This window comes from Neodiprion virginianus, chromosome 1, assembly GCF_021901495.1.
Source record: "Neodiprion virginianus isolate iyNeoVirg1 chromosome 1, iyNeoVirg1.1, whole genome shotgun sequence".
NCBI classification, from domain to species: domain Eukaryota; kingdom Metazoa; phylum Arthropoda; class Insecta; order Hymenoptera; family Diprionidae; genus Neodiprion; species Neodiprion virginianus.
In genome coordinates, this window is record NC_060877.1 from 10,942,558 (window position 1) to 10,968,027 (window position 25,470).

General features: G+C 39.8%; 1 protein-coding gene across 2 annotated transcripts in view; it reads left to right on the forward strand.

Moving 5' to 3' along the window:
* Nucleotides 1-617: 617 nt before the first annotated feature.
* Nucleotides 618-25,470, forward strand: part of LOC124310163 (uncharacterized) — a 160,200-nt gene continuing 135,347 nt past the window's right edge. For both annotated transcript variants that reach the window (XM_046773909.1, XM_046773918.1), the window contains exon 1: nt 618-3,216. In XM_046773909.1, coding sequence (XP_046629865.1) covers nt 1,311-3,216 — 1,906 coding nt within the window. In that variant the 5' untranslated portion in view covers nt 618-1,310. The remainder of the gene's footprint in view (nt 3,217-25,470) is intronic.

A 25,470-nucleotide genomic window follows, 5' to 3' on the forward strand; every position in this document is an offset into this window, starting at 1 on the left:
TTGTTTGAGAAATATGAGGTAAGCTCCATGAGGTTGGAAAAATAATTTTACGGTTGAAATCAATAGCTTTTCCGTATCAGATAGATTCTAAACCAATTAAGGTTGTCAAGCTCTTCCTAATTTAAGAAATCTTATCTCATGTACCCAATAAGTTATTTTGAAATATCGTCGAGTTTCTCGCGAATTCTCTGATAACACCCGTCGTTAAAATTTGAATATTATCCAACTAAACAAACCGAAGGCAGTGTGAGTGGCAAACGTTAAATGTATTCAAAGTAGAACTACACGTAATATCACTCCACAGTGCACAGCGAAAAATGAATATTGATTAAAACCATCATAGGTGTACAAATGATAACTGTACGATGGATTACTAGCTGCTTCATAAAGGGCCACAATTTTCTCTGACTGGTCAAAGTAACGAGGCGAAGACATGCTGCGCAGGGTGAATCGGGACTGGTCTGGGTAAATGCTGGACGTGACTGTTAACATGTCGACATTCTTGTCCCACCCCCACCCGCGAATTGGTTCGGGTGTATTTTCAGATGCAAAGTGACGTCACGTCCCACGGAACCGCCGGCTGTGCCAGCGCAGCTCGGTCAGTCCAGAGCCAGTCATATGTTAAACGAGATGAGATTGAATGTCCGAACGACTGAGCGATCCCGAGACGAAACCGACCGTGGATGTTGACAGTTGACAGTGAGGTTCTTGTGCCAGATTTGGAATTGTTACTTTGGTGTTATTCTTGGTTTAGTTTTCGCGAAAAGTGGAGGTAACGGTGAGCGAAAATCGCAAGCACCGGAAGTGAGTGTGTCTGTTCTTTCATCGAAGCGAATATTGAATCGACGAGTTTTCACGGTTTTTGCGAAACGAGTACACGTTGCATAGCTTAAAAATGTAAGTAATTATTCGATATTCCAAAGCTCTGGAGGGAGTGCCGAGTATCTATAAAACAGTGACCGAAGTGTATCTAAAATTGTGTGCGACTGGCGGCTCACGGTAGTCTGGAAAGAATCTTTGGACGGCTTGACGCCTCGCCAACATCGGGTAAACAGACTTCGTGCTTATATAACCCCGGCTGACCTTCGAAGCGTTGTTGGGAGTTTGACTTTTGAATAAAGTCGTCGATAAGATCACGTGACAGTTCGACAAACTTCACGATTGTCAGTTCCATCGTTGGACTTTCGAACAATTCGTGAAAACATTTACGGAGAATTTGAAAAGTCTGTTTTTCTGAAGGCTAACTGCGCCCACGTGTGCCGACGATCTTACGTGAGCTTTTAAGCAACCTTGAGCGAGTTTGTTTCGTCATGAAGACCAGACACCCTCGCATAACCGCGAGAACCTCGAGTCCCGTCGACGCTGCGTCTCCGACCGAAGATCATTTAGCGGACCCTGAAGTGATTAAGTTGAGACTTGACAAACCGCTCCACTGGGATTGGGAGTTGACCACTTCCGCTGATGCGCTACCCGTGGTCCAGTTCCTCGACAAAGACGGACGCCTCCTCGTCGAAACGACAGGGCGAACGGCGCAAAGGGCCAGAGGCTCGTTTCGTGATGGTTTGAAACTCCATGAAAAATTCCCCCGCGATGAACGCGCAGAAAGCTTGGCTGACCCCGTACCGCCCAAGTCCGGGAATAGAAACATCGATGGGTTCAGCTCGAAGTATGGTCCGATGGAGGCTGGATATCGACCGAGGAAGTCACGCAGTGACGCGAGCCTCGTGTCCAAGGAAAAGAGGGATAAAAGGATCAGGAAGAGGCACTCCTCTGGGATCGACAAGGCGTTGAGACAACTCGAGGAGTCCGAGTCAGCGTCCCCGAAGCGGTACTCGGTCGGTGATTTCCTCCGGAAACAGATTGTTGATGATCTCCAGTCCCCGGAAGTAGTCGGGATGAAAACGCCCGAGCAAATAGCCAGGGAAAGGTGTGAGAAGGTGAGAGCGTACTTGGAGACCCATGATGAATCTGACGAAGAGCCGCAAAAAGTTCCTCGCGAGGCCAAGCTCAAGCAGCTTAAGGACTATCTCGCCTCCAAGAAGCGGACCGACACGAAGCAGCCGGAGAACTCGAGGCAAGACGGAATCGCGAGGATAAAGGAGTTCCTGCAGAATAAGATCAAGGAGAAGATGGACGCGGAGAAATCCAAGTCCACCACTGACGTAAAGCCGAACGAAATAAAAAAGCGGTACTCTGATTATCTCCAGAACGACCGGCAGAACTACCGTACACGAAAAGTCAGGAGTGACGCGAACATCAGATTTGATCAGGACGTTTACGAACGAGAGAAAATGAAGAAGGCCAACAGTGAGATCAAGAAGAAGAACTCGTCCGCTGGGTCGGACCGACGAAAGGCGTACCGAAAAACAAAAAGCGACGTTCTGCTTAACGCCGTTGAGACCAGCCTCGAATCGGACCATAAGGACAGCGGGAATCCACCGCGAAGGATTAAGAGCCAGGACAACTTGGAACGCTCGTGGCGGGAGTACAAGGAACGAAAGCGGAACGAGCGGCTGCTCAAGAATTCGGAGAACCTTACTCAGGGAGTGGAGGAGGAGAACTTCATGATGAGACCCCGATGGAAGGATTCCGAACACAGTGCGTGTCGCGGGGGGAACTGCAGAGTGTGTGAGAACAGGATGGACTACGGAGCGGAAATCACGGAGCAAGTGGAACCTGAGAAACATGTTCCAGAGTCGACCGACTGCGATCCGTCCACTGAACTACAGGAGAACTACCTACTCCTGGACGAAGCGGAGACCCGAGAGAAGCCGCAGTCATCAAACATATCCAAGGTCCAGGTGAACAACGTCAAGGCTGGTCAAGTGGGCCCCAAAAATGGCGGCCAGAGCTTTTCGAAAACCGACTCACCCGATTACGGCTATAACTCTATGCAGAAAAACGCTTTCGCCGAGTACAAGGACCTGTACGCCAACTCTAACGTGAAGAAGAGTGACACCTTCAAGATCGTGGATGGCAGCGAGAGACCGAATGACGAGAAGGTCACTCTCACGCCGCAGTCTAACGAGGACATCACAAGGGACTATTTCAAGCGAGTTTACACTCTGCTGAAGCAGCGACAGGAGGATGCTCGCCGACTGGCCGACCCTAGGGACCCTCAAAGACCGGAGGACACGTCCTCCTCGAACTTTGTCGAGCCAGCCCAACGACGCAGACGACGACGCCGCAGGAGAGACGCTGCCGGTCTAACGACGGGTAAGTTACCGGGATGAATTAATTACTGTGTGCCCTGCTGAAATATGGCTGCTGACTTCACATGCTGCTATGACCAACAGTTGCCAAAATTGGCGAAACTTTTTACTTTCCATCTTGGAAAGCTGCTTCGAAATGCAGACGACGATTGTCGTCGACGTTTAAGTTAACTGGGCTTGTATTTACCCCAGTTACCCTAATACCCACACACGTTTGGATACCTCGATTGTGCGGGTGAAGGTGATAATATTCGGGTGAAATTGAACACGGCACGGCACTACAACCGTGCATATATATATTATTAATATATATATATATATATATATATATATATATATGTATGTATATATAATAATACCGTATGTTAACCCTTTTGGGTTTAATTACTAGCGCTGCGATCCGCCAGGATATCAAATTGAGTTTGCTTATATAATAGCTTTGGGCTCATTAGCTATTCTCCACTGTACAATGGTACGGTGCCCAGTTAGCTCGCCGAGAACAGTTAGCAGGGAACACAGATTATGGCTCGTCCTTCAACATCACCCACATCGTTGGAAGTAATTTGTAGGGATTTTGAGTATTCTTCGGTGTTGAAGTTATCACTTTCGCAAAGACCTCGAATTTCGTAATTGAGTAGACTTTTACAAAAAATAGAAGAACTTTAAACTTCGTTATATTTCAACCGAATATAAATTCACTTTATAATTATACATATACCTACGGTCTGGTTAGTGATGGAATATTTGAATTAACAAAGTCAACTGTATGCTCTTTGATGTCAAAGTAACTTATAACATAAATTATTATCAATACCACGACCATAACAAAAATGATTGCATCAAACTTTCGTATAAATACAATAGTTTACACTTAAGTACGAAATTCGTGGAAACTATTTTTAATTTTGCTTCCAGTTTAGAACGTTATTTTTACCAACCAGCAGTTCAGTGACTAGACCGCAACGTTTTGATAATCTTTCGCGAAAGTGGTAAAAGCTTATAGCCGGATAACCATATGGAAATTGTCCCCTTTCCTCAAATCCTCATTCGTGTAACGGAGCTAGAATTTCCCTTGCTTCGTTTCCTTAATAAACTGCGAAATATTCGATTTTACTTTCATTAACTTTTATTGCCCTGTTCCACTTCGGAAATTATCAAAAAATACTATACTGTAGTCAAGTGATACGACAGATAGCAAACGCAAAATGACGAGGGCGTTTTGCGAAAAAGCAAAAACGAATATCTCCAATTTGAAGATATTTTTTCAAACGCTTTCTTAATCGGTCGAATAGTTTTCAAAAAAAAATAACACATTCCCGATTTTTTGTTGTTTGACATTGTCTCTTAAATAAATAAAACTTTTCACACGGTTATCTAGCGAAAAATAAAATGTGCAAATAAGACAGCTTTTACCAATATCGTATTTCAAGAGATCTAAGGACCCAATTTCGTAACGTTCTCATTTTCTTCTCGACAGTCTTGCAGAAGTATTAGAGGAAATAAACGTACATTCCACGACAATCGTATATGGAATTGGAACATTTTCTCCGTGTGACGGGTGCGACGGCAGTTGGAATTTTCAACGAGTGGTAAAAATCACTCCGTCCTTTTCCGTCCTGTTCCATTTCATTTCAATCGTTCGAAACCGAAGGGATGTGCACGTTGAAGGCAGCGAACCGCGATAATCACCCAATCATTTGCGCTCCTGTCACCCTCGGAACCGGAGGCGCTTCCAGCATACTCCTCTTCTGTACCGGTAAATTGCACCCAGCTCGATTCATGGAACCGTGTGATTCCGCCTGATTGTTAATAATTTTCCCGACACCAATATCGTCGAATTTTTCGACCATGGGTTTTGAAACTAGATTTTCATTCGCAGTATTATCTGAACAACGCGTCTGCTCTTTTCAACTTATGACTAACGAAATATTTCATTGATATAGACAAAAATTATATTCAGAACGCAGGGATTTCACATTTTTTATTCATAGCTCACGAGGAAAATGCTTCGTAAAAATACAGCTCGGAAAATAACGATGACGCTTTTTCCTCACACGACAGCGACAAATTTTAAAGGCAATGCGAGGACATTTCTCATTTCAGAGTCCTGAATTTTTAATCGCTTCTCTCCTTCGTTATCATAACCGAGGCTCAGATCCCGGGAGGCTTCCGTCGTTTCACGAGAGCCTTTGTAGCCCCTCAATGCCGAGCGGATGTTCGCTACACTTTTAAACCAGCACGATTAAATATGGCCGTGCAAGGTTCGGATCAATAAATGGTACGGTCAATAAATCAGGACGTGAATAAGTGCGTAGAAATTGTTTGAGCGGTAATCGTTAAAATAAAATATACCTACCCTCGTTTTATTTCGAGTGGGCATAATAATGGTCATTGGCCAGCAATAACGCATGGAAATCCCTGCCCATCTGCTTTTATATTTATCTCAGAATTACAACCGTCTCCCTACGTCAGTTTCGCCAACCGGAAGCTGAGCTTGCAAGCTGTATTTATTGTGGTCCAGTTTTAAAACGCTCTTGAATATTTCATCAGTATGTTTGCCTCGTTACGAAATCCTGCATTTGAGCTTAAAAATACGTACTTTGATTTCATTCAACCGCAGCAGGCTGCCGAATTATAAACAGGCACCGTAATTCAACACAATGAAACTTCGTGCCTACTTTTATCACCCCCAAGACTCAGTGTATGTATAATGAGCTAACTTTGATGAAAGTAGAAAGTTTATAACAAATTCCGTAGGATTTTTATTATTATAATGAATACATCACTGTTCTTTACGTAACGGAAAAAGTTTCAATATCCTTTTCGGAACCCATTTGAATTTATTATTTGATCAGAACATATTTTAATTTTAAAGAAAATATTTTTTAATCATTTTATGAAAGCTCCCGAAAAAGTAATTCAAGTGTTTCAATCTTGTTCCCCTAACGAACAGAATTCTTTTCCTTATGTCGTGTAATGTTAAAAATTCAATTAAATTCTACATTAAATGTGTAGAACTAAATTCCTCAACTTTGTCACCGGTCAAACACTCATTAAACTTGCGATTGGTTGGTGTGTTGAATTTTTCCTAACAGAACCGATCTGTGCGAAGCACGAGTATTAATCACGGAAAATATTAAAAACTCAAAATTTTAATTTTGTAACCAGTTGAGATTCGTGGGAAACCAGTATTTATTTATAATGTATGAGATTCATCAACCGGTTTGCCAAACTGAGTAAATAAATAGATATAAAGAAAGAAAACTATAAAATGCGATTTCGCATTGAGACATTTTTTTGCACATACACAACTTTTCTTCCTCGAGGATGAAATAATGAAAACAGAATGAGAAATGTTTTCGCGTATTATGTCATCGGTGTGGAAATGCTGTGTTGAAAAAATGCACGTTGATAAGAGATGGTTGACTGTCTGAACCCTCGTTTTTCTGAATGCCATGGTTCACTTTTGGCTTTATTTTTTATCGAACCATCTTATGTCTTTCCATATCTATCGAGGAATCCTTCAATACTCTACGTACACTAATTGGCAATGTATGGTTGAAAACTCACAATATTCTTGTAAAACTGAAAATGCAACAAAAAAAAAGAAGATTTTTCCCAACAACACGTAACATGTGTCGATCTACAAGTCAACAACAAGTCTTATTTGTTTGCAAAAAATTACATTTATACTAATTAGGTGAAAACGTGAAATCTTTGGTGGTCATCTTGCGAATAAAACGGATTTGGCCGCAGAATATCCAGCCAAGTAGATTAATACAGCTTCAATTCCCTCACCGAACACTTTGGCAAATCTGACGAAAATTTATTCCACGGGCTATCGCCCAATTTGGCAACCGAGTTGCGAACGCATTTAGAAAGCACGCACATTTTGGACCTTTATTTTGGCATGTATTTATTAAATCCTTGAAGAGTTGATTTGGGAAAATGAATAAAAAATTAGAAGATATGAATTCGGAACTGAAAATTTTTTACACAGTCTGTTCACCAAACATGCTATATGCGAATTTTTACTACGTATAACTTCGGAGCTCATTCGGTACGATATTTCTTAAATGCATTTTAATCACTGGTTTATTAACGAAGTTTCTGAGGCTTTCCCACTGCTGTGGGGATGATGAATAACTTCCCGAAGTTTTCAAATTAATTAACTTTCTAAGGAGTTTTTAATAGTTCTCTTCCCTTCGGTGTTTAAGGAGCAAGACTATGGATTCGTAAAGTACTGCAGTTTTCGCATAATATGCACAGCGATGCGTTAATACTTATTATCGGTTCCTTTCACCGACGTTGCCTATATGAGATGCTTTTTGCGCGTTTCGTAATTTTCGACGAAGCGTACATTACAGAGGGCAGTGAATTCGAGGCAGCGTAGATATAAGCTTTGGCATTTCGCCAATGAATTTCAGAGGTATACATTTTACATACCTATATGCCCGCGACTAGAGTATAGATGCGGACATCAGCTTCAAGCTTTTTTGCGACATTGTGCGTCAAGTTGTACGGGACCATATCCTCCTCGCAAAAAAATTACGGAAGAATAGAAATAAACAAAAATATTTCTTTCTCCAGACAAAAAATTTCCTTCCCGAAGAAAATACATTCGAGTTTTATGTTCAGGTTCGATGAATTTCATTCTCTTATTGATGTAAGGGGTGAAGTACGAAATTAATCGTATAATCACAACTTATAACGTTATGAAAAATAGTGTCAGTGGTTTTTTTCTCCTCCAATCTATCGCCTGCTCAATTTCTATCGAATTGGATACGAGTATTTCATAATTGACAATCACAGCGGTGCGGAATTTCGCAAAATGAAAATTTTGCAGAATTTTATTCTACCCCCACCAGGGTAAGCGAAAAATTCACAAACCATGGGCCACTGACACCAAAATTGAGAATCTCTGCTTTAGTGCGCTATTTTTAAAATTCGTATTTAACATTTTCTCCACCGCGAGTGAGGTATATGAGTAGATCTGAAGGCCATCTGTGCCGTAAAGACTGAAAAATAACATTTGTAATATTGTTTATTCGGAAAGCGAATGAACCGATCCGGATGAAATTTATAACAGGTATGCGCCGTAATTTTGTTTTCTAGTATCCAGAGTGATTTAGACGCTCGTTCTTGAAATCTGACGAGGGCCGTGAATTTAACATCTCTGTACGGAAGAAGAGACTGCGATCGTATTCTCGCTTGTGTGAATGTATCAAAAACAGAAGGAATTGTTTTAGTTATCTACTACAGTTCTAGAAATAATTTTATTTAGAAATTTAACGAAAGTACTTGTATTACTACACTGCTTGGAGAAACAGTTTAATGCATAAAAATGCATTATTTGAAATAGATTTTTATTATAGCTTTAATAATTTTGTTTAAATTTCATTGTACATATTATATCCAGGATACACTGAGAGAAATTTTTAGTTCCGGTTACCGCTCAGTCCTTAACTATTTTCATTTTTTACCACAATCGAAAAATATAGTTCTAGGTACAAAATGAAAATTAGTTTTCTAGCTGTTACCGGAAAGTCTAGTATCCGTTACTATTCTTTCTTAGTGAAAATGTTCAAGTACTGAAAACAGCATAACTTGTAACATATTTAGAGATGAATCATCTGTGAGTCTAATCGATAAGTAGGCAAACGGAAACATGTATTAAACGAAGATTAAAGGATTGCAATTCGATTTGTAACAATTGTATTTCTTGCACGGAAACATTCAAAAACTGATAAATTCTGTTACAAAAATTTAATATCTTGGTATTGTAAAGAGGTTCTATTATTCCTCTTCTTTTTTGTAATGCCTCAAGACTTAATCACTATTTTTCATTCAAATGAAATTGTTTTTAACTCATTTTTTTACTACTTGAATCATTGCAATGAGCTTCCTGAGATAAATTTCAAATCACGACAGCACATTTAACATTATAACCATTCTACATATATACAGATTTCACCGATAATTGACCGATTCAAGAAAATGTCTTATGAAGTTGACACAGTATTAATTTATAAACAACGTGAGTTATTTACCATCAAATTTGAACGAAGTGTTAACCATTTGCGTTCCAAAGTGACAATTTATAATTTTCACGTTATTTCTGCATGCATTAGGGGGACTCGATTAGGCTCGGTGGCATACCTTCGACCCTTTGTTTCGCAATACTTTTGTTTTATCATCCTCACTTCTAATTATAAATGCTAATAATCCCAGCAAGGATTCAGGGGTTCAAAGTATCTGTTTGATTTTTCACATTTTCTTTTTATCTCGGGGGTTGATTCTACGTTTTATCAGACGCAGATCAAGTCTTTTCTTCCCCGTACTTTCCATTCTAGTTCATACGCGGGATCGATACTCAGTACGATAATGACAGGATTTCTCAATGCTGAAAACGTCCCATTCGCTGGATTCGCGCGTCCCAAATGCTTCGGAGCGCGCCGGCTGCTCAGAGCTCGGTTTTCAACGCAAGCGTAAACACATTGCGTAATGAGAAACGCGTGCCAATTGTAACGTGGCCAGTGAACACCGGTAATCGACTGTTTGATCTTCGACAAACATCGGGCATTTCTACGAGACACGCGTTTCTAAAAACTTACATGACGAAATTGACCGAGAGTCACACGCGTTTGGTTCAAATAAGTGGTGTAAAGATCTCATCCTTTCTTTTTTCAACACTTTTGGATGAAAAATTTTTAAAATTTACACAATTTTACATTCAACCGATGAACGTGAAAAATTGTAATATCCCATTTTGTTGAACATGTGCTTCTATTGAGAAAAATTCGAAATTTCAATTATTGGCAAACTCACGCGATGACCTCGAAACTGATTACGACTCGCTGAAAAATATGAAATTCACATTAATTTACATTTAATTAATAACGAGCGTAAAAAATTTACACGTCCCGTTTTCTTTGATCGCATTAGTTTTCCGGAAGAACATTCGTAAAATTTGAAAACACAGTTCATACGACGTTCACAGAAAATTTCTCACAAATTGCTGTGAAACGCATAAAACAATGCGATAATAATCAATCTCGTGATAAATAAAGGAATCATTTTATGAAAGAAAAGGATTTCAATGAGAAAAGATTTGAATCAAACTTGATGGTCGTATTTTCAGTCATTCAATTGGTTTGTATTATAATGATGAAAAGTACTGTGAAATATAACATTCTACACAGTATTGATTGTTACATTTTACGTGTCATCGGCAAAATTCATCTAATACGTTTAAATGTGTTTCACTTGATATTTAAATGTGAAGGGAGGCGGGTGTGTTTCAGGGCTGAATTTATTCCCCTCAATTACATTCATCATTGAAATTTGATCGTGATATTCATGACATTTCATAATTCTATGGAATACAAGAAACTGGGAATATTCCAACATTCAGCAATTAATTGCATAATTCCATGACAAGTAGCTGATTTAAATATTTGCTTCCAGAGTGACAGCTTATCAAATTTGTATAATGAAAATCAAAACTGCTGCAAAAGTTCCTAAAGTGTGAAATTAGGAAAATTCAAAAATCAGAAACATCAAAATTCTGTGAATTTTGGGTTCGGTGAAATTTCATCCCTTCGATCTTTCTTTGTTTTAGATGTTCAATATTTTGATTTTCAGAATCCCGGTTTTTCTGATTTTTTGCACCCACTCGTTGAGAAAACTACGCTGTGTGAGTATATCTTAATTTTCCAAACAAAACTTTATTTTTCGAAATTTTGCTGAATCCGAACTTTACTTTTCGTAACTTTAATCAATCGTAACTCGAATATTGGGAATCTTGCATTTCGAAACTTTGAACCGCCGGGTTTCCGGCCATTCCAAACATTGTTGTTTCGTAACACTTTGATTTCTTCACTTCTAGTTCCGCCACCAATTAATACGGAATTAGGCGCTTCAAGAACTTTTCAAATTCGCAACTTCAAGCACAATGACTCAGGAATTTTAAGAACCTTCACAAGCTATTCGTGAATGTCATTCTTACAAGTTTTTCACCCGGGATAGATTGTACATTTTGGTTAACGAAACTTCGTCGGTCTACGCAGCGTACAGACTAGATGTATGAGATTCTTGAAGAAATATTTCGAGCGCTGAAATATTTCAAGGCTTTGCTTAGGGTAAAAATATCTGGCCCCGCCTGACTCACACAGCTTACCCTAGTCCGCATCTTTTCCTCACCTCCGATGTACGTTCTCTCACTTTTTTTTCTATTTTTTTTCTTTCTTTTTTCTCATTCTTCATGCTTTCCCTTATTTTTCCTGCATGGATGTTTCAAAATTCTTCATCCACATTCCGTGCTTATACTTGCCTCTCGACGTTAACATTCTGCGAAACAATTTCTGCGTCTCTTACGCACTACAATTTTCATACGTTACCTCTGGAATGGCTACGCCTATATAAATGTTTAGTACTCGAGTACGCGTCTCGTAGACGTGTCGTATTATTTTGTCTTTGCACTATACGACTTTAAAAACTTGGCACGGCTTCTTCAATTCGTAAATATTTTTCATCGCATTACGTCGATTCGCAGGAATTCTCACGACGATTCCAGGTTTTATCCGACAATGAGACGGGTTCAACATTCGTTGGATCGTATTCGATTTAGTTCCCAATTTTCCCTCCCTTTAGGATAAGGACTAATGTTTGTTGGGTCAGGCTTACTTTTAATCCCACTCACTGACATGGGATCCAGTTGAATCCAGAATCGACTTTCACGTACAATTTTATCGTCAGCGTGCTTGAATCAGGGTTGTTCGTGCGAGTAAAATGAAGAATGATTGAAAAAACTTTGGGGTCTCAGAGACCCAATGTATGTATCGCGTATTGTTTGACTTTTTTTGCTTCAAGAATTTCCCTTTTGGCTTCAAGAGTCTCTCGCTAAGACCAAGATCGGAGCTTATTTCTGAGTTGTTAAATTTTGCCTCAGAATTTTCTTCGAGTCGTAACTGTGCATAACGTAACGTTGCGTACAGTAATAACGTTCCAAAGTTGGCTGTGGTTTGAGTAACCCCGTGTAAGTAATGCGGAAGTTTTCATAGCTGCAAGGGTTAAAATTAGTCCTGGTATCGAAATGCTTACCTAAAAAAAATTGCAACAACGCATTTCAAGCGATTCAACTATAAATATATAATGAAATAATAAATTATGTAGTAAATCATCCCGTAAAAAATTAACGCCCAGCAAGTGAAAAATTATGATTATCATTCATTCTGACACTGAAAATCTCGGCAAAAAAACGTCAAAAGGACGCTGGATGGAATCAAGCTTGGCTTTGACGACTTCGGTCGCATGTGAATTTAATTGCAGTCTTGGCTTTTCATCACCTTTGGCGATCTAAGAAAAATATTGATTTCGGTCGAGGATCACTTTTTCTAATTTTAACGAATCTTTACGTTTTCGAACCTCTAGAAAAAAATGCCGGTCTATCGGTCTGTCCGACAAATTCCCTCGATGATCTCGGAAATGGCTCAATGAAAAACTCTAAAACTTACAGGATTTTACAACGAAATTTTCCGCATAAAAGATGGCCATGTTCCGTTCAATTTGAGCTTTCGGTTTTACAGGCACTAAATCAATTTTCAATGTTTTACCGACATGAATATGTTTTTCCCCAAAAAACGATTACGTTATTATTGTTGATTCCATTATCTTGAAGTGAGTGTTTTAGGACCTCGCTCTCGATTGTTGACAAGCAAATGAATGGTTTTTTAGCAAATTAATCACTGGCAAGTGCTACTTTGAATTTGGAGCTTGAAATAAATTAGGATACCAAAGAGCATAAAAATATCAAACTTGACACAAATTTTTGTTGAAGATTTAAAACTTGTATGTTTTACGATGTTACGGATACAGATTTTGACGCGTTATAGATAAGAATCAGGAATTGAGAAGCCAAAGCAACGCAAGTATTTCCCACACCCCGAGACACGTTGATCATTCATCTAAACCATAATTTATCTCGCATGGATTACACTCACACTGAAACCCTCCGATTCAACAAGTCGCATACACTTATTCTTTAGCCGACTCATTCACACGGCTCGATTGACAGTTACAAATCGTTCCAGGATTGAATTAAGCCCATCAGTTTACCGTCTTCTAATTCGACGGTAACAATGCTCTTATTGTTGTTCGCGGCGGTTAAACTACAATTCGACCCTCGTCTCGAGAGGAATTTCGAGCCGATTGAAACTGTATAAATGAACGAGAAAATTAAGCGCAACCGATAATGGTCGTGCATGTATGCACAGTGTCTGTAACAATTTTCTGCCACACCGCAAAACAGTTGAATATTGGCGGTAGTAACGATTCAAATCCGTTTTGTCTGTTCTCCGCTATTTCTAGCGGCTATTAATTCCTGCCAAGTTTTCCGTCACGGAAGCAAATCACTCGAGCCGCAGACGCCGACCGGCAACAAAGTGGCTGATTCAATTAAAACAACTTTTACCTTCGGCATTTTGGCCAACCCGTGCACGACTATTCCCGTCACGGCTGACTAACGCCAAATTCCAGAGAGTGACTATTTTCATCCCCTCATCCCTTCCTATATTCGTTCCTTCGGCACATTCTCCAAGTTCCGGATTTCGCGAAGGAAAATCGCAACGTCCACTTCGTGAACGTTGTTGACCAGCGAAAAAAAACAACACTGGGATAGTGATATTAAAAATCATGAAGAAGAGGAACGAAGTGTGCGAGTTGTTTTTTCTGCAATGTGTCTTCTAAATCCAAGAAATTTGGTTTTAAAACGTTTTATTAAAGTGCACAAAATTTTTACTGTCTAGTATTTTGAAGAACGTTTTTACGACTATAATAAAACTAACAGAGCCAGTAATGTTTTACTGACACTTGCTTCTGATACTGATGTTGGTAGACATTGGACCATTTTCGGGTCAACGGACAAGCGAATTTTGCGAATAAACGCGTTGTAAACTCTATTATTCCAATTTGAAAACCACGAGAGAAGCTTCCACTGTACAAACCAAGGCTATACATATAAACAGCATAAGCGTCTGATTTCAGAAACCATTTTTCTTAATTGATCTTCATATTACGATACCGTACAACTTCAAATCTTTTCGATCGATGACTTAAGTCACTTCTAACGATTCCAAGAACGATTAAAGTGACAAAGAAACTGATTGCAAATAAAATGTAATCTTACGATCATGTAAGAGTGATTAGAAAAAAGGACGCTCGCCAGTTGTTCACTAATTTACGCTATACGTATTGCGAATTTTTTTCCCACTCTTAGCTGTGAATTTTATCGCCGTAATACCATTCGACGGATTTTTATGACACGACGTTGAAACTTCGTTGTGGATATTCAATTCCGTTCCTTTGTGAGTGAAAATGTCTGGTTCGTAAAATCGGCAGGAAGAGAAGAGCGTACTAGGTACACTTTGATGCGGATTCGCAGTTCTACTTACCGCTCATGAGTTTCAGCCGAAGAGTTTCCGATATTGGAATTTATGCTTCGACGCAGCAGCCCGCAGGGCGTACATGTGTGAAGCAGCTTAAACCAGGACGACGTCGACGTCGACGGGTTGTACAATATTTCCCGAAGAAATACGAGTGTGCTAGGTTATATAGATAATAAATCGCTGCAATAGATCCCCCGCCGTGCTCTGGTTCCTGCGCACTACAACGTATACCTACCCATATGTTTCCGGCGTTGAGTATGATGAGTTAGCCCGACCCTTAATGGCCTATCCAAGAGTACCGACACCCACCTATTTGTGTGTACAGTTACGCGGTGCGCGCAATATTCTTGCCGTCGACTAAGTAACTATATTCGCAAAATTGCGTGTAGTCATCGTGCGGAAGTTACGTAGCTCTTTCTTACCACCTTGCCAGAGAATTGTTCATGCCGGAGGTACCTGAACACGCGTGTAAACGCGGAGAGAATGTGAAGAGATATTATATTTCGGTACGAGTGGAGACTCGCAAAGTTACAAGTATGAACAAGTTGTTTTTTTTTTTTTTTTTTTTTTTTTTTTACTTCTTTCTTTCTGTCACGTCTTAAGTCTACGTTTTAGTCTAAGTATAATATTGAACAAAGATTTAAACACCCTTCCAAGCTTAATTTGAGCGTGCTAAGTTCTTGAGCTAATTTCGTAGCCCCTAGTCCTCGACAAGGTTTAAACGGGATTGAAAATTTCACAAAAAAAAAAAAAAAAATAAACAACAAATCTGAGGTTTTGTCGAGAAGCTGGAGGAACGGAGTATTCGATACCGTGAGAAAATGTCGATCTATTAGCACAATCCGAGTAAATCGGGATGAAAACTGAGATGGATATTAACGACTTGTCACTTAAGCCAGACTTTATTCAATATTTATGAAACATGTGATTCACTCAAACCACAAATTGGTGTTGTTCGGAAGAAAAATATGTATGTTTTGCACAATCATGACACGTCCAACTTAAAATGCTTTCGATTTATCACTGCTGATCATATAATACTAATAGAAGGGTCGGATTTCTCGCATTTCTGTTATAAATGAATCCAAATTATTCTACTGCCTGAAAAGCGATTTATGGCACAGAATCTATCAATGGGTATGTAACTATATTTCAAATGAAGGTTAGACTACAGCGAGTTGAAATACAACATGTTATACAAAATATAATGTTCTTTAGACGCATTCAACTTCGATAATTTCTTAGCGAATCTACCTTAGGAACAACTTCAGAATTGCATTTTGGTTGGTCAGGTCTGTGCCCATTTCTTTGAATTAGGATGGAACTCACAAGCCGTAGCTACGTATAGAGCCTAATTTCGCGGAAACTCTAACAAACTTCTAATGGAAGTGACCCTTGCAAAGGATCCACACTGGCCGCTAAAACCAGTGTCTGCATATACGAGAATTTCGTCCGTGGGAAATATTTTGACCCGTAACTTTACCTGCATAATATACCTTTGAACTGGTATCTTGTGGTATACGTTTAATGGCAAAAACTGAAACACATCAATATGTCGAAGGCCCAGTGCTTGGAAGATTTACAAGTTGCGATGAAATTTATTGCCATAAGGTGGGGGTCAAAATTCCGAAAGATCAAAAAGTCGACCAGTTGAAAATCCGAAATTTCAAACAACGAATGATCAGCGTACCGAATTTGGGATGTTCGGTAAATCACCCAGTAGAACAACTGTTTTCCCGAAAGTTCATTCAATCGAACGTTCTCTTGTCGGAAAAAGTATTATATTCAGAATAGTCGGCATGCCGAATGACCAAAGCACAGAATGCGGGAATACGGAAAGATGAAAGTTCCGAAATTAAAAATTGAGAGCGGCTGATACTTCGCACAGCCGCAAAACCGAGGAAATTAGCTGTCGACGATCAAAGTTCAGAAGGGGCAAAATTACGATTCGCAAAGTGCTGAAGGGCCAGAAAGCCGAAAGACCGCAATACGATTCTCATAATTATGTAGACTTGTGCTAGATCGCACTCCAGACCTCGGCCATCGGATACGCGTGGCGTTGCGGTAAATATATGGGCTTCTGATGTCATTCAATCTTTCGGCATTTTGGCCATTCTGTCTTTAGCGGGTTTCGGGCTTTCGTCTTTTCGAGTCTTTGCACAGCCGTTATTGATAAATTCGGATTCGTAGATTATCGACGAAGACTCGAGCCTGACACTTGGAGAGTTGAATTTTGGCTGTTCGCTATTTCGCAATTCAATATTTTGCCCTTCGTATTCTTGCCAATTATCAAAAAATAAAACAAATGTCGGTATAAATTAATTTATACATTTTTGCCCTCTCGATTTTCATTTTTTTACAAGTCTACTTTTCGTATTTATGGTCTATCTAAGTTTTTAATTGTCGGTAGTTTGACTTTCGAGATTTCGCGCCGTCGAATTTTTGGTCTTTCGCATTTTTGTACCCCAGCCTTGCCGTACAGAAATTGATTTTCTTGAATTTTATACAAATACGATGACTTGTTGTTTTGTTCAAAGAACCTGTCTAACTTTCTTTATAAAAATGCCCATCACGGAGATGGATCAGATGAGAAGTGCATTAAAGTTGGTGTCAACACAAGACGAATCACGAATTTTTTGTGAGTTTAAAAAGTGGGCGTGAGTCTTGCGATCGTGATGCGAGAAATGTAACGTATCACCTATTTTTTCATCGATAAGTTGTTTGAGTTGAAAAGTACCGAACTTTTCGCATGAAAAGACTAGAATGATGCATGGTCTTAGAAAAACTTTAGTTCTGTGTTTCGCTCACACAGTTTAAAAAGACCGTCAAGCCTTGCAACATTCTTTTCCAATAGGGATTGCAACGTCGAGGATGATTTTCAACCTATTCATTTTCAACGAAAACGCGAACGAAAGCGAAAAATTTCTCAAACAATTCAGAATCACAGATCACAGAATTTCTGTGACTAACGTTAATTAAAAGTTTAAGTTTAGTTTATCTTGACAATTTTTCATCAGTCCATGCACAACCGAAACGCTTGCTCGATGAAGATACTTATACACAGTCAAAGTTGATTAGTCGTTTCCTTGATACTTGTGCACAGGCTCCCCTAAGTAATGGACTACTTGACGATACAAGGGTAAATACGAATGTGTTCACACACATGTAAGAGAGAGAAGTTAAGGCTTAGCTGAGACAGGATTACGGTGAGCTAGTCAGTCGGTCATTAAACGTTCTACTAGAGTCTTTAACCGTCACGCTTGGCCAAGCAATGTACAAAATTTCGATAATCCCATTTCTCTTATACTCGTAATTTTCATATTGAATAATAGTAACAACGAGCCCTGTTGGGAAGCTTAGACATAAATAGAACATGGCCGACTCAGCGATGGTGAAATATGAATCGTTACGTAAATTATCACCGAACAAAGTTGACGCCAGATAAATAAATAATGATCTGAGAGGAATGCGTACAATACATATTTTTTTTTTATGTACATTACTTTAGCAAATGAATAATTTTATAGCAACGAGGCGCTCAATTTCAAGAATCACGACTAGAGTAGAGCTATTCTTGACGCTGCTGATGCGTCTCGCTTCTCTCTCTCTCTCTCTCTTAGCATAGGTTGACGCAGATGAACGCGATTATACGGGAATCGGTGTGTACTAAACCCGCATGCTAGCAAAGCGTGATGTCAATTTATTACCGTTAACGATACACCGCCGACGGAAGAGCTTATCTCTCCTCCCTTTATCCCGCTTAAACTGCTTGTTCCATGTTTCCGAAAACTGAAGGACTCTGTACACGAACCAGCCGCTGTGCATACCTATATACAACTTTTGGGCGACTACGCACACATGCCAACGCACATATCCGTCAGCGTAATTGCAATCACGTGTGCTCAGTTCTGGTGCAGATAAAAAAATAAACTTGTGACGTATTGCACGCCGCTAGTCGCGTATTTTTGAACCTGTACGGATAGAATGTACATAGGTACAGCTTCTAGGAAGGATGGACCAGCTTTCGTGATCATGATTTCCGGTCCCTTTTCACTCACTTGGAGTTTTTGTTTAGGTTACAATAATTGTCATGAAATTATGAGACTAGCTGTAGTCTTGAACACGAAAGACATGGAAGAAACTCGTTTATTTCTCATGTGCAGTTCATGCCGCGGACTGAAGAATCTGAGAGTGATAAGTAACGAACCTTTCCCTCAAAACGATGAATGGATTCCTCATTGTAAAAAAAGACCGCAAATACTACAAAACGTTTCCGTATTAAGTTGATACTCGAGAGTTCAGCGTATTTGAAGTCAGATGTAGGGACACTTAGTTCAGAGTTACTTGAAATTCAATGAAATAATTTGACTCGATACGAAACCTTCGTGAGTTCGAGAAGTCCTCAAGTCAGCCATAAATTTTATCCGGCTTACACTTTGCTCCAATATTTTATTGCATCACTTTTGACGATGTAAAAATTGTCAAATCAGTCGCCTCGGTCATAAATTATACTATGACTACTCTTAGCGGATATATGACAATAAAACTAGAACTCGTTGCTTTCGTCCTTACGTGGAGTTTGATCACGTGATAAAAGCAGCGAGCTAGGATACGTTAGTGCGTTTAGACTCGTCGCCCATGAAGATGAGGAGGAGGAGTAGAAGGACGTCGATGGCTCGTCCGCATCGGCATAATATCTGACAGGATATTTGAAAAATATGCATCGTAAACTCTCGGATGGTTACTGAAATCGAGACGAATGCGTTCAGCCGTCTCTTTGAAGGGTATCTTCATAAATTGTACCGAGGGCGTAATGGAAGAACCTCGCAAATCTACCGGCCATATACCTTCTCCTGTCAGCATCTCCTTCCCCCGTGCCATCTTGTAATACACCCGCACTCTGGCATGTCGGCACTTCTCCCCATACTCATTCCTCATCGGTACATCCCAACGTAACGTGAGTGTGTTACAAGGCAAGACGCTGTACGTGAGATTTATGCCCTACCCTACGTCTCCTCTAACTATGTTCTGCATTCCTCGTGAGATTATGATCCCACTATTTCCCGCGATTTTAACTTTTTCACTCCCCCTTTTTCGCGTCATTCAAAGTTTTTAACGCGAACAGACGTGCCTCTGCCACCACAGATATCCGCTTGGCTAGAGCCAGGATCCGTATCGGAGCTTGAGGCCAGGACGTTGGTCGCCATCTTTCGCTTATCACGTACGCCACCTATACTCACTTGGTCCCAATAAAAGTCACCCCTAAGTGGTTTGCTTAGGGGTGACGAATAGGCAGGCCTAGAATACACCAAGTTCGGGGTAAATATGCATCGACTTCAAGCTCACGAAATATTGTTACTTCAGAGGCCCGTGATGGGAACTAAAGATGATTTTCTTTATTGCCTAGATGCCTGCTAGGTTGAACGAGAATAAGTAGCCTTTATCCTCACTCCTTTCATTGATATAAAACATGGACTATGACATATTAACAAAGAATTAGTAAAGGATTCCATATTTTTCTCGAATAGATTTGCAATGATGTCCAAGACAACACGATTAGTCGCGAACGTAATTTACCAAATACCAACTGATCGTGAGCTAAAAGTGCCCAGTAACTTTGAATTACCGTATGATTGTTACTAAAGGGTTTCTCCGTAGGACTGTGTCTTTCTGTTTTCAAGTATGACAAATAACGAAAAAATCTTAGTTCAAAGAATAATACCTCTCCATCAATGGCCTCTCGGATTCCCGTTTCATATTTAATCTGTGAATTCTGAAAGCCTACTCATCGTTAATGTACGAAGTGGATCCTGAAGCGCGCCTTATTAATAATTCCGTCTGAAAGGAGATTCTTACATATTTCTCTTGGCTGTTGGACATATCGTGAAAAAGATTCTGCGACGAATTTTTAATAATATCCCGTACGTTGACGACATCAGCTTTAAAGCATTGAAACGAAATCTCGGATGATGTTTTGACATTTTCATACGAACTGTTTAATCTCAGTTTTTGTCCACCGGGAATCTACAACCTTTAGAGCTACAGTCTCATTTAATATCATTCCTAGTGAAAATTACACCCTAAGCTATGATTTTCAATCTTTTTTTAGTGTCGTTTTCAAAAGAACAGAATTTGAAGAGTTCACAACGGACTTGAGCAAATTTCTCTCGTCTTTGCAAGTGCTTTGAGGATAAATTTTCTCTGACTTTAAACGAGTTCAAGGATATTCAGCATGATTATAAATAGATTTCAGGTATACCTTCGCAACAACAACTTTTTCTCAGGATACGATAAATTATAATAAATAAAAATGTTTAACCAATTTAATGCACATCTGTTGTGCAGCGATGAATATAAAAGACATGAAAATGCGAATGTCTTCGGAGCGCGGTCTCCACATTCCAAATCTTTCGAAAAGTCCCACGTACTTGCTTGTCTTCAAACACCCTTGTTATTACCGCGCAAGGTAATAACCGTGGCCCACGTCGCGGAATCTCGAGAAAATACACGGTACATTATTCGTCTGCATCCAAGCTGAAGAGTAGTCGAGCTCGGAAGCATAGAGAGAGCCGGCTGCTCGGCTATGGAAGTACCGAAATTGCTTTCGCCTCTGCTTTTGTGTCCCATTCCTGAATCGCGTCGAAATCCGGTGAATATTAATCAGAGATCTTACCGTTGGCGTCAAAGAGACGGAACGTAGAAACAGAGCCCGGGTTCCTCGGCTTGTTAGATGTCGTCGTTCCGTCCGACGTTGGCACGCTTTTACTCTCCGGAAATCCTGTTTATACTCTAGACCAAATTTGCGTTATTACAAGGCAATAACTCAGACATTCCTTCCTACCGTGAGTGCACAAAGGGTGTGGTACCAGCATGTTTCCCCCACAGTTTATCGAACACCCTGAGCCGGCCCAGCTGCAATGATTTCCTCCCCTTGTATGGTCCTGAAACAACGGATACGCGAGATAATCGCCAGCCTCGGTGTGGCTCGAATAATTACGCGTCTAATTACCCGGTTTCGATGTGACGGGCTGGTTTGATTTATTGTCCAACTGATGATGCTCTTTATCATCGGAGAGGCTTATCTACGTAGGACTTTCGAAATGATCAAAGCCATTTTTTAGCGCATTTGTTTCCTTGAATTCATCCGCATCGTTTCCAGACGTCATTTCCATCCGCGAAATACTTGACGAGGGCCAAAGAGTTACTCCGATGAAGTTCTAGAGTGATTGTTGATTATCATCCTCAGAATCTATTCTCCGGGGGCGATACTTCTCTCGTGTTTCTTTTACTAATTGCCTTGCAAGGTCTTTGTAGGACAACTACACGGGATTATATTGACGAAGTGCGCTGAGAAAAATTTTTAGTTACCGTTACCGCTTAGTTCTTGACTATTTTTATTTTTGACCACAATCGAAAAATATAGTTCTAGGTAGAAAATGAAAATTAGTTTTCTAGCTGTTACCGGAAAGTCTAGTATCCGTTACTGTTCTTTCTCATTACGATCACTGTTGCTATATTTTCTTGTAATTGTTGCGAAAATTTAATGCTTGTGCAACAATAAATTAATGCTAAAGCATTATTTAACTAAAAAAGTAGAGTAAACCGAACAAACTGATTTTGCATTGCAATTACCAAAAAAGGATCGACGATAGCGCAAAATGGTTACGCGTACCTCGTTTTTCGTTATTCCAACACTATTCAAACAGTTTTTTTTAACGATACTTGTTTTACTGAATTTTTCTAGTTACTGTAAAAAATGAAATGTTTCTCAGTGTGTAACCGAATAATGCTTAAACATTAAAGCTAGAAATGAGTCCAGCTAAGATTTCTGTAGCAATAAGTCAACTGATTGATCAATTTTTCCATCGACTTCATAGAGTGACTGGAAAATAGTTTTAATGCTTTCCTCACAATTCTGATTGGATCTGAAAAAAGTTTGCTCGAATCTCGTGAGCTGAATTTCTTGGGCAATCCACGTAAGGGAAATAATGTTTTACACAAAATTACATCGTTCCTTGAATCCTATTGACAGAATTTCAAACTAAAATCAGACGTCAAGTTTTAGTTTAAATCACTTCACCTAAGCCTGCGACATGTGGCAATATATTACATAGTTTGCAATATTTGTCAGACTTATGGGTGCTCCGAGGTGTTTTAAAGTGCATTCTACAAGGAGGGTGAAATCACAGAGACCATTGAGCATGTATGCAGTAAAGGTAGACGGTTATCCTCGCACGCACACTATAAATTCAACGTACACGTTGCACACTTAACGGAAAGTCTGCTTCTGGTCAATATAGCCTGTGTTCTCTTTGCGACGTGCCGCACTTTGTACGGATCCGAAAGTATCTCGAGAACCGAGACTCGGACAATGTGCAGACTGTAAAACGGTCTCGTAGAAGGTCACGTTCAGAGAAGTTCTAGGGAAATTCAAGAACCGGAATGCAACAGTGCAACACTCTGTGTTCCTTGCGCGAAGTTCGTTTAAAATAGCCTAAATAATGAAACGGTCCTCACAAACTGTGAAATAGTCGTGTCGATCTCTTCACATTTGACGTATAAAATTGCATTTTATCCTTTTTCTCTGCATTTCGCATTTTAGCCGGTGAATTTGTCGCTAGTATAATTCAACCATATAACTAGAATTGCCGTTGGATATCAGTAAATAAAGATAATCCATAACTGCGATAAGTATTCCCAACTCACAAACCATTGAATATCGTTGAATCAAACGTTTATGTACATAGTTTATATATATATATATATACAGATTGTCAACTGTGAAGAGATTAGTTAAAAGGCAGTGTGGCTATTGGCCAATATTTTCAGGCCTCAACGTTTGAAGCCATATGCCCGCCAGTTCATTGACAAAGTTTATCTTGCCGCAATGGACCACTTGAAGAGGCTGAAACAAACCAGAGTCGAGAGACCTTTGAGTACGTCGGCAAACCGCCATCGAATATTATGAATTCCTACATATCCAAATTCACGATCCACGAGGATATTCTGTTTGAAACGTCCGATTAATTGGTACTAATTAGATATTGTGTTTCACGTATTCGAAAAATGTCAAGTTCAAAATTCTTGTCGTCTAGGTTTAATGCCGATATATATTACTAGTTAGGTTAACTGTGCTGTAATAAAAATGCCTTGCTGCCCAACAAAAGTACCAGTATCGCAAACCAAGCTACCCTTTAAGGCACACGTATCTTTATTCCACAAAGTAAATTATACAACAGTTTTGCAGTCGAATCAAGCTATAGCTTCTCGCACATGTGAATCTTACCGAAAAGGAAAGTAATATATGGCCATTAAAAAAAAATAAAATAAAAAACAACAACTTATCGGTAATCGTTGGATCTGCTTTCTTGCTAGAACAATCGTCATAATTATGAATACATTTTTATCGTCAGACGGATTCCAGTGCTTTTAAGTCCTCTTAGGGACTCGGATCTGCGCGGACATCCGTTTTATTATACATGCTGTCGGAGATTTGGGCGGAAAGAGAACCATGATCGTGACTGGAGTGAGCAAATGAATATAAAAAATTGAGTCGGCGTTTAAGCGAGTGTCCTGAAGGATAGCCGGTTAACGGCAGGCCGCAACTTCCCAGTAAAATGTATTATCGTTGGTCACGTAGATCGGGACCTTCCGCCCAATTAGTCAAACAACTTCCACGCGTTCCAGGAGCTGCACGAGGCGGAATCCCTCGAACACCCTTTGTCCAATTGTTTGAAATTCGACGGCCCTTCACACACCTATGACCGCCACCCGATTGTTTGGTACTTGCGTTGTAAGCTTCGGTGGGATTACATTCCAGCAACCGAGTAAACTCGTACCAATTAATCGGTCGCGGAGTTTCATGAATCGAGATTGAAAGCAGCCAATTTAGTTGAAACAAACGTCTCGGCTCTTTTCAATTACGTTGTATAATTTCGATTCGATTTCTGCCTAAATCTACAACCCTTCAAATACAGGCTTTATTTTCATCCGCGGGTACTGAAAACACAAATCATACTGGTCAGGGACTATAGATAACCGATTCATCACAGTAGCGGAGTTTTGGGGTCTACGAGGCGAGGTGGATTCGCAACTTTTTCGGGGCCAGTCGAGGGTCAACATCCCATTTTCCTACCCCATTCCTTACCTAGATAATAAACTTGCCTTGCTCAGCTCGGGAGGGCAGATCGAAACTTGGAATATACCCTGCGTCACCCTCAGAGCGTACTTTATAGCATCGAATACTTTACGAGGGGTCCGGCGAAGCCGAGATGGCGTCAGATACATGGAAAAATGGCGGATGACATTCGCACTCGTTAGCTTGGATCAATTTTTGAATCACGGAGGACGGAACATCGGATCGAAAATTAATTATCCGTCAAGTTTTGTCACCAAACCACCATCGAAGAGGTTATTTGAAATTCTTATTTCAAGTTTTCAACTTTAAATAGCAATTTATTTGAAACAGGGCCCAAATCTTAATCGTATAATGAACGATGTCTTCCTGATAATCAAATAGCTTACCGTGGTGGCAAACAATGCTTTTTGTTTCAACAAAATCGTTTTTAGAGGTTTTTTTCGCTATAAAATCTGTTTAAAATTGAGTGTGATACGTTAATCATTGCGTTCCTGTTTAATGTCATTGACCATGGAATCAGTGAGATAATCCATTTGGTTGTGTTATTATTTTAATACTTAATAGATATATATATAATCTAAAAATATACGCTTGTGTAAAAAATAAAAAAAAAATTATTGGATCGGGAAAAATTGGGCCCACCCTGTAGCTTATGGTCACGTAGTAATTCAATTTG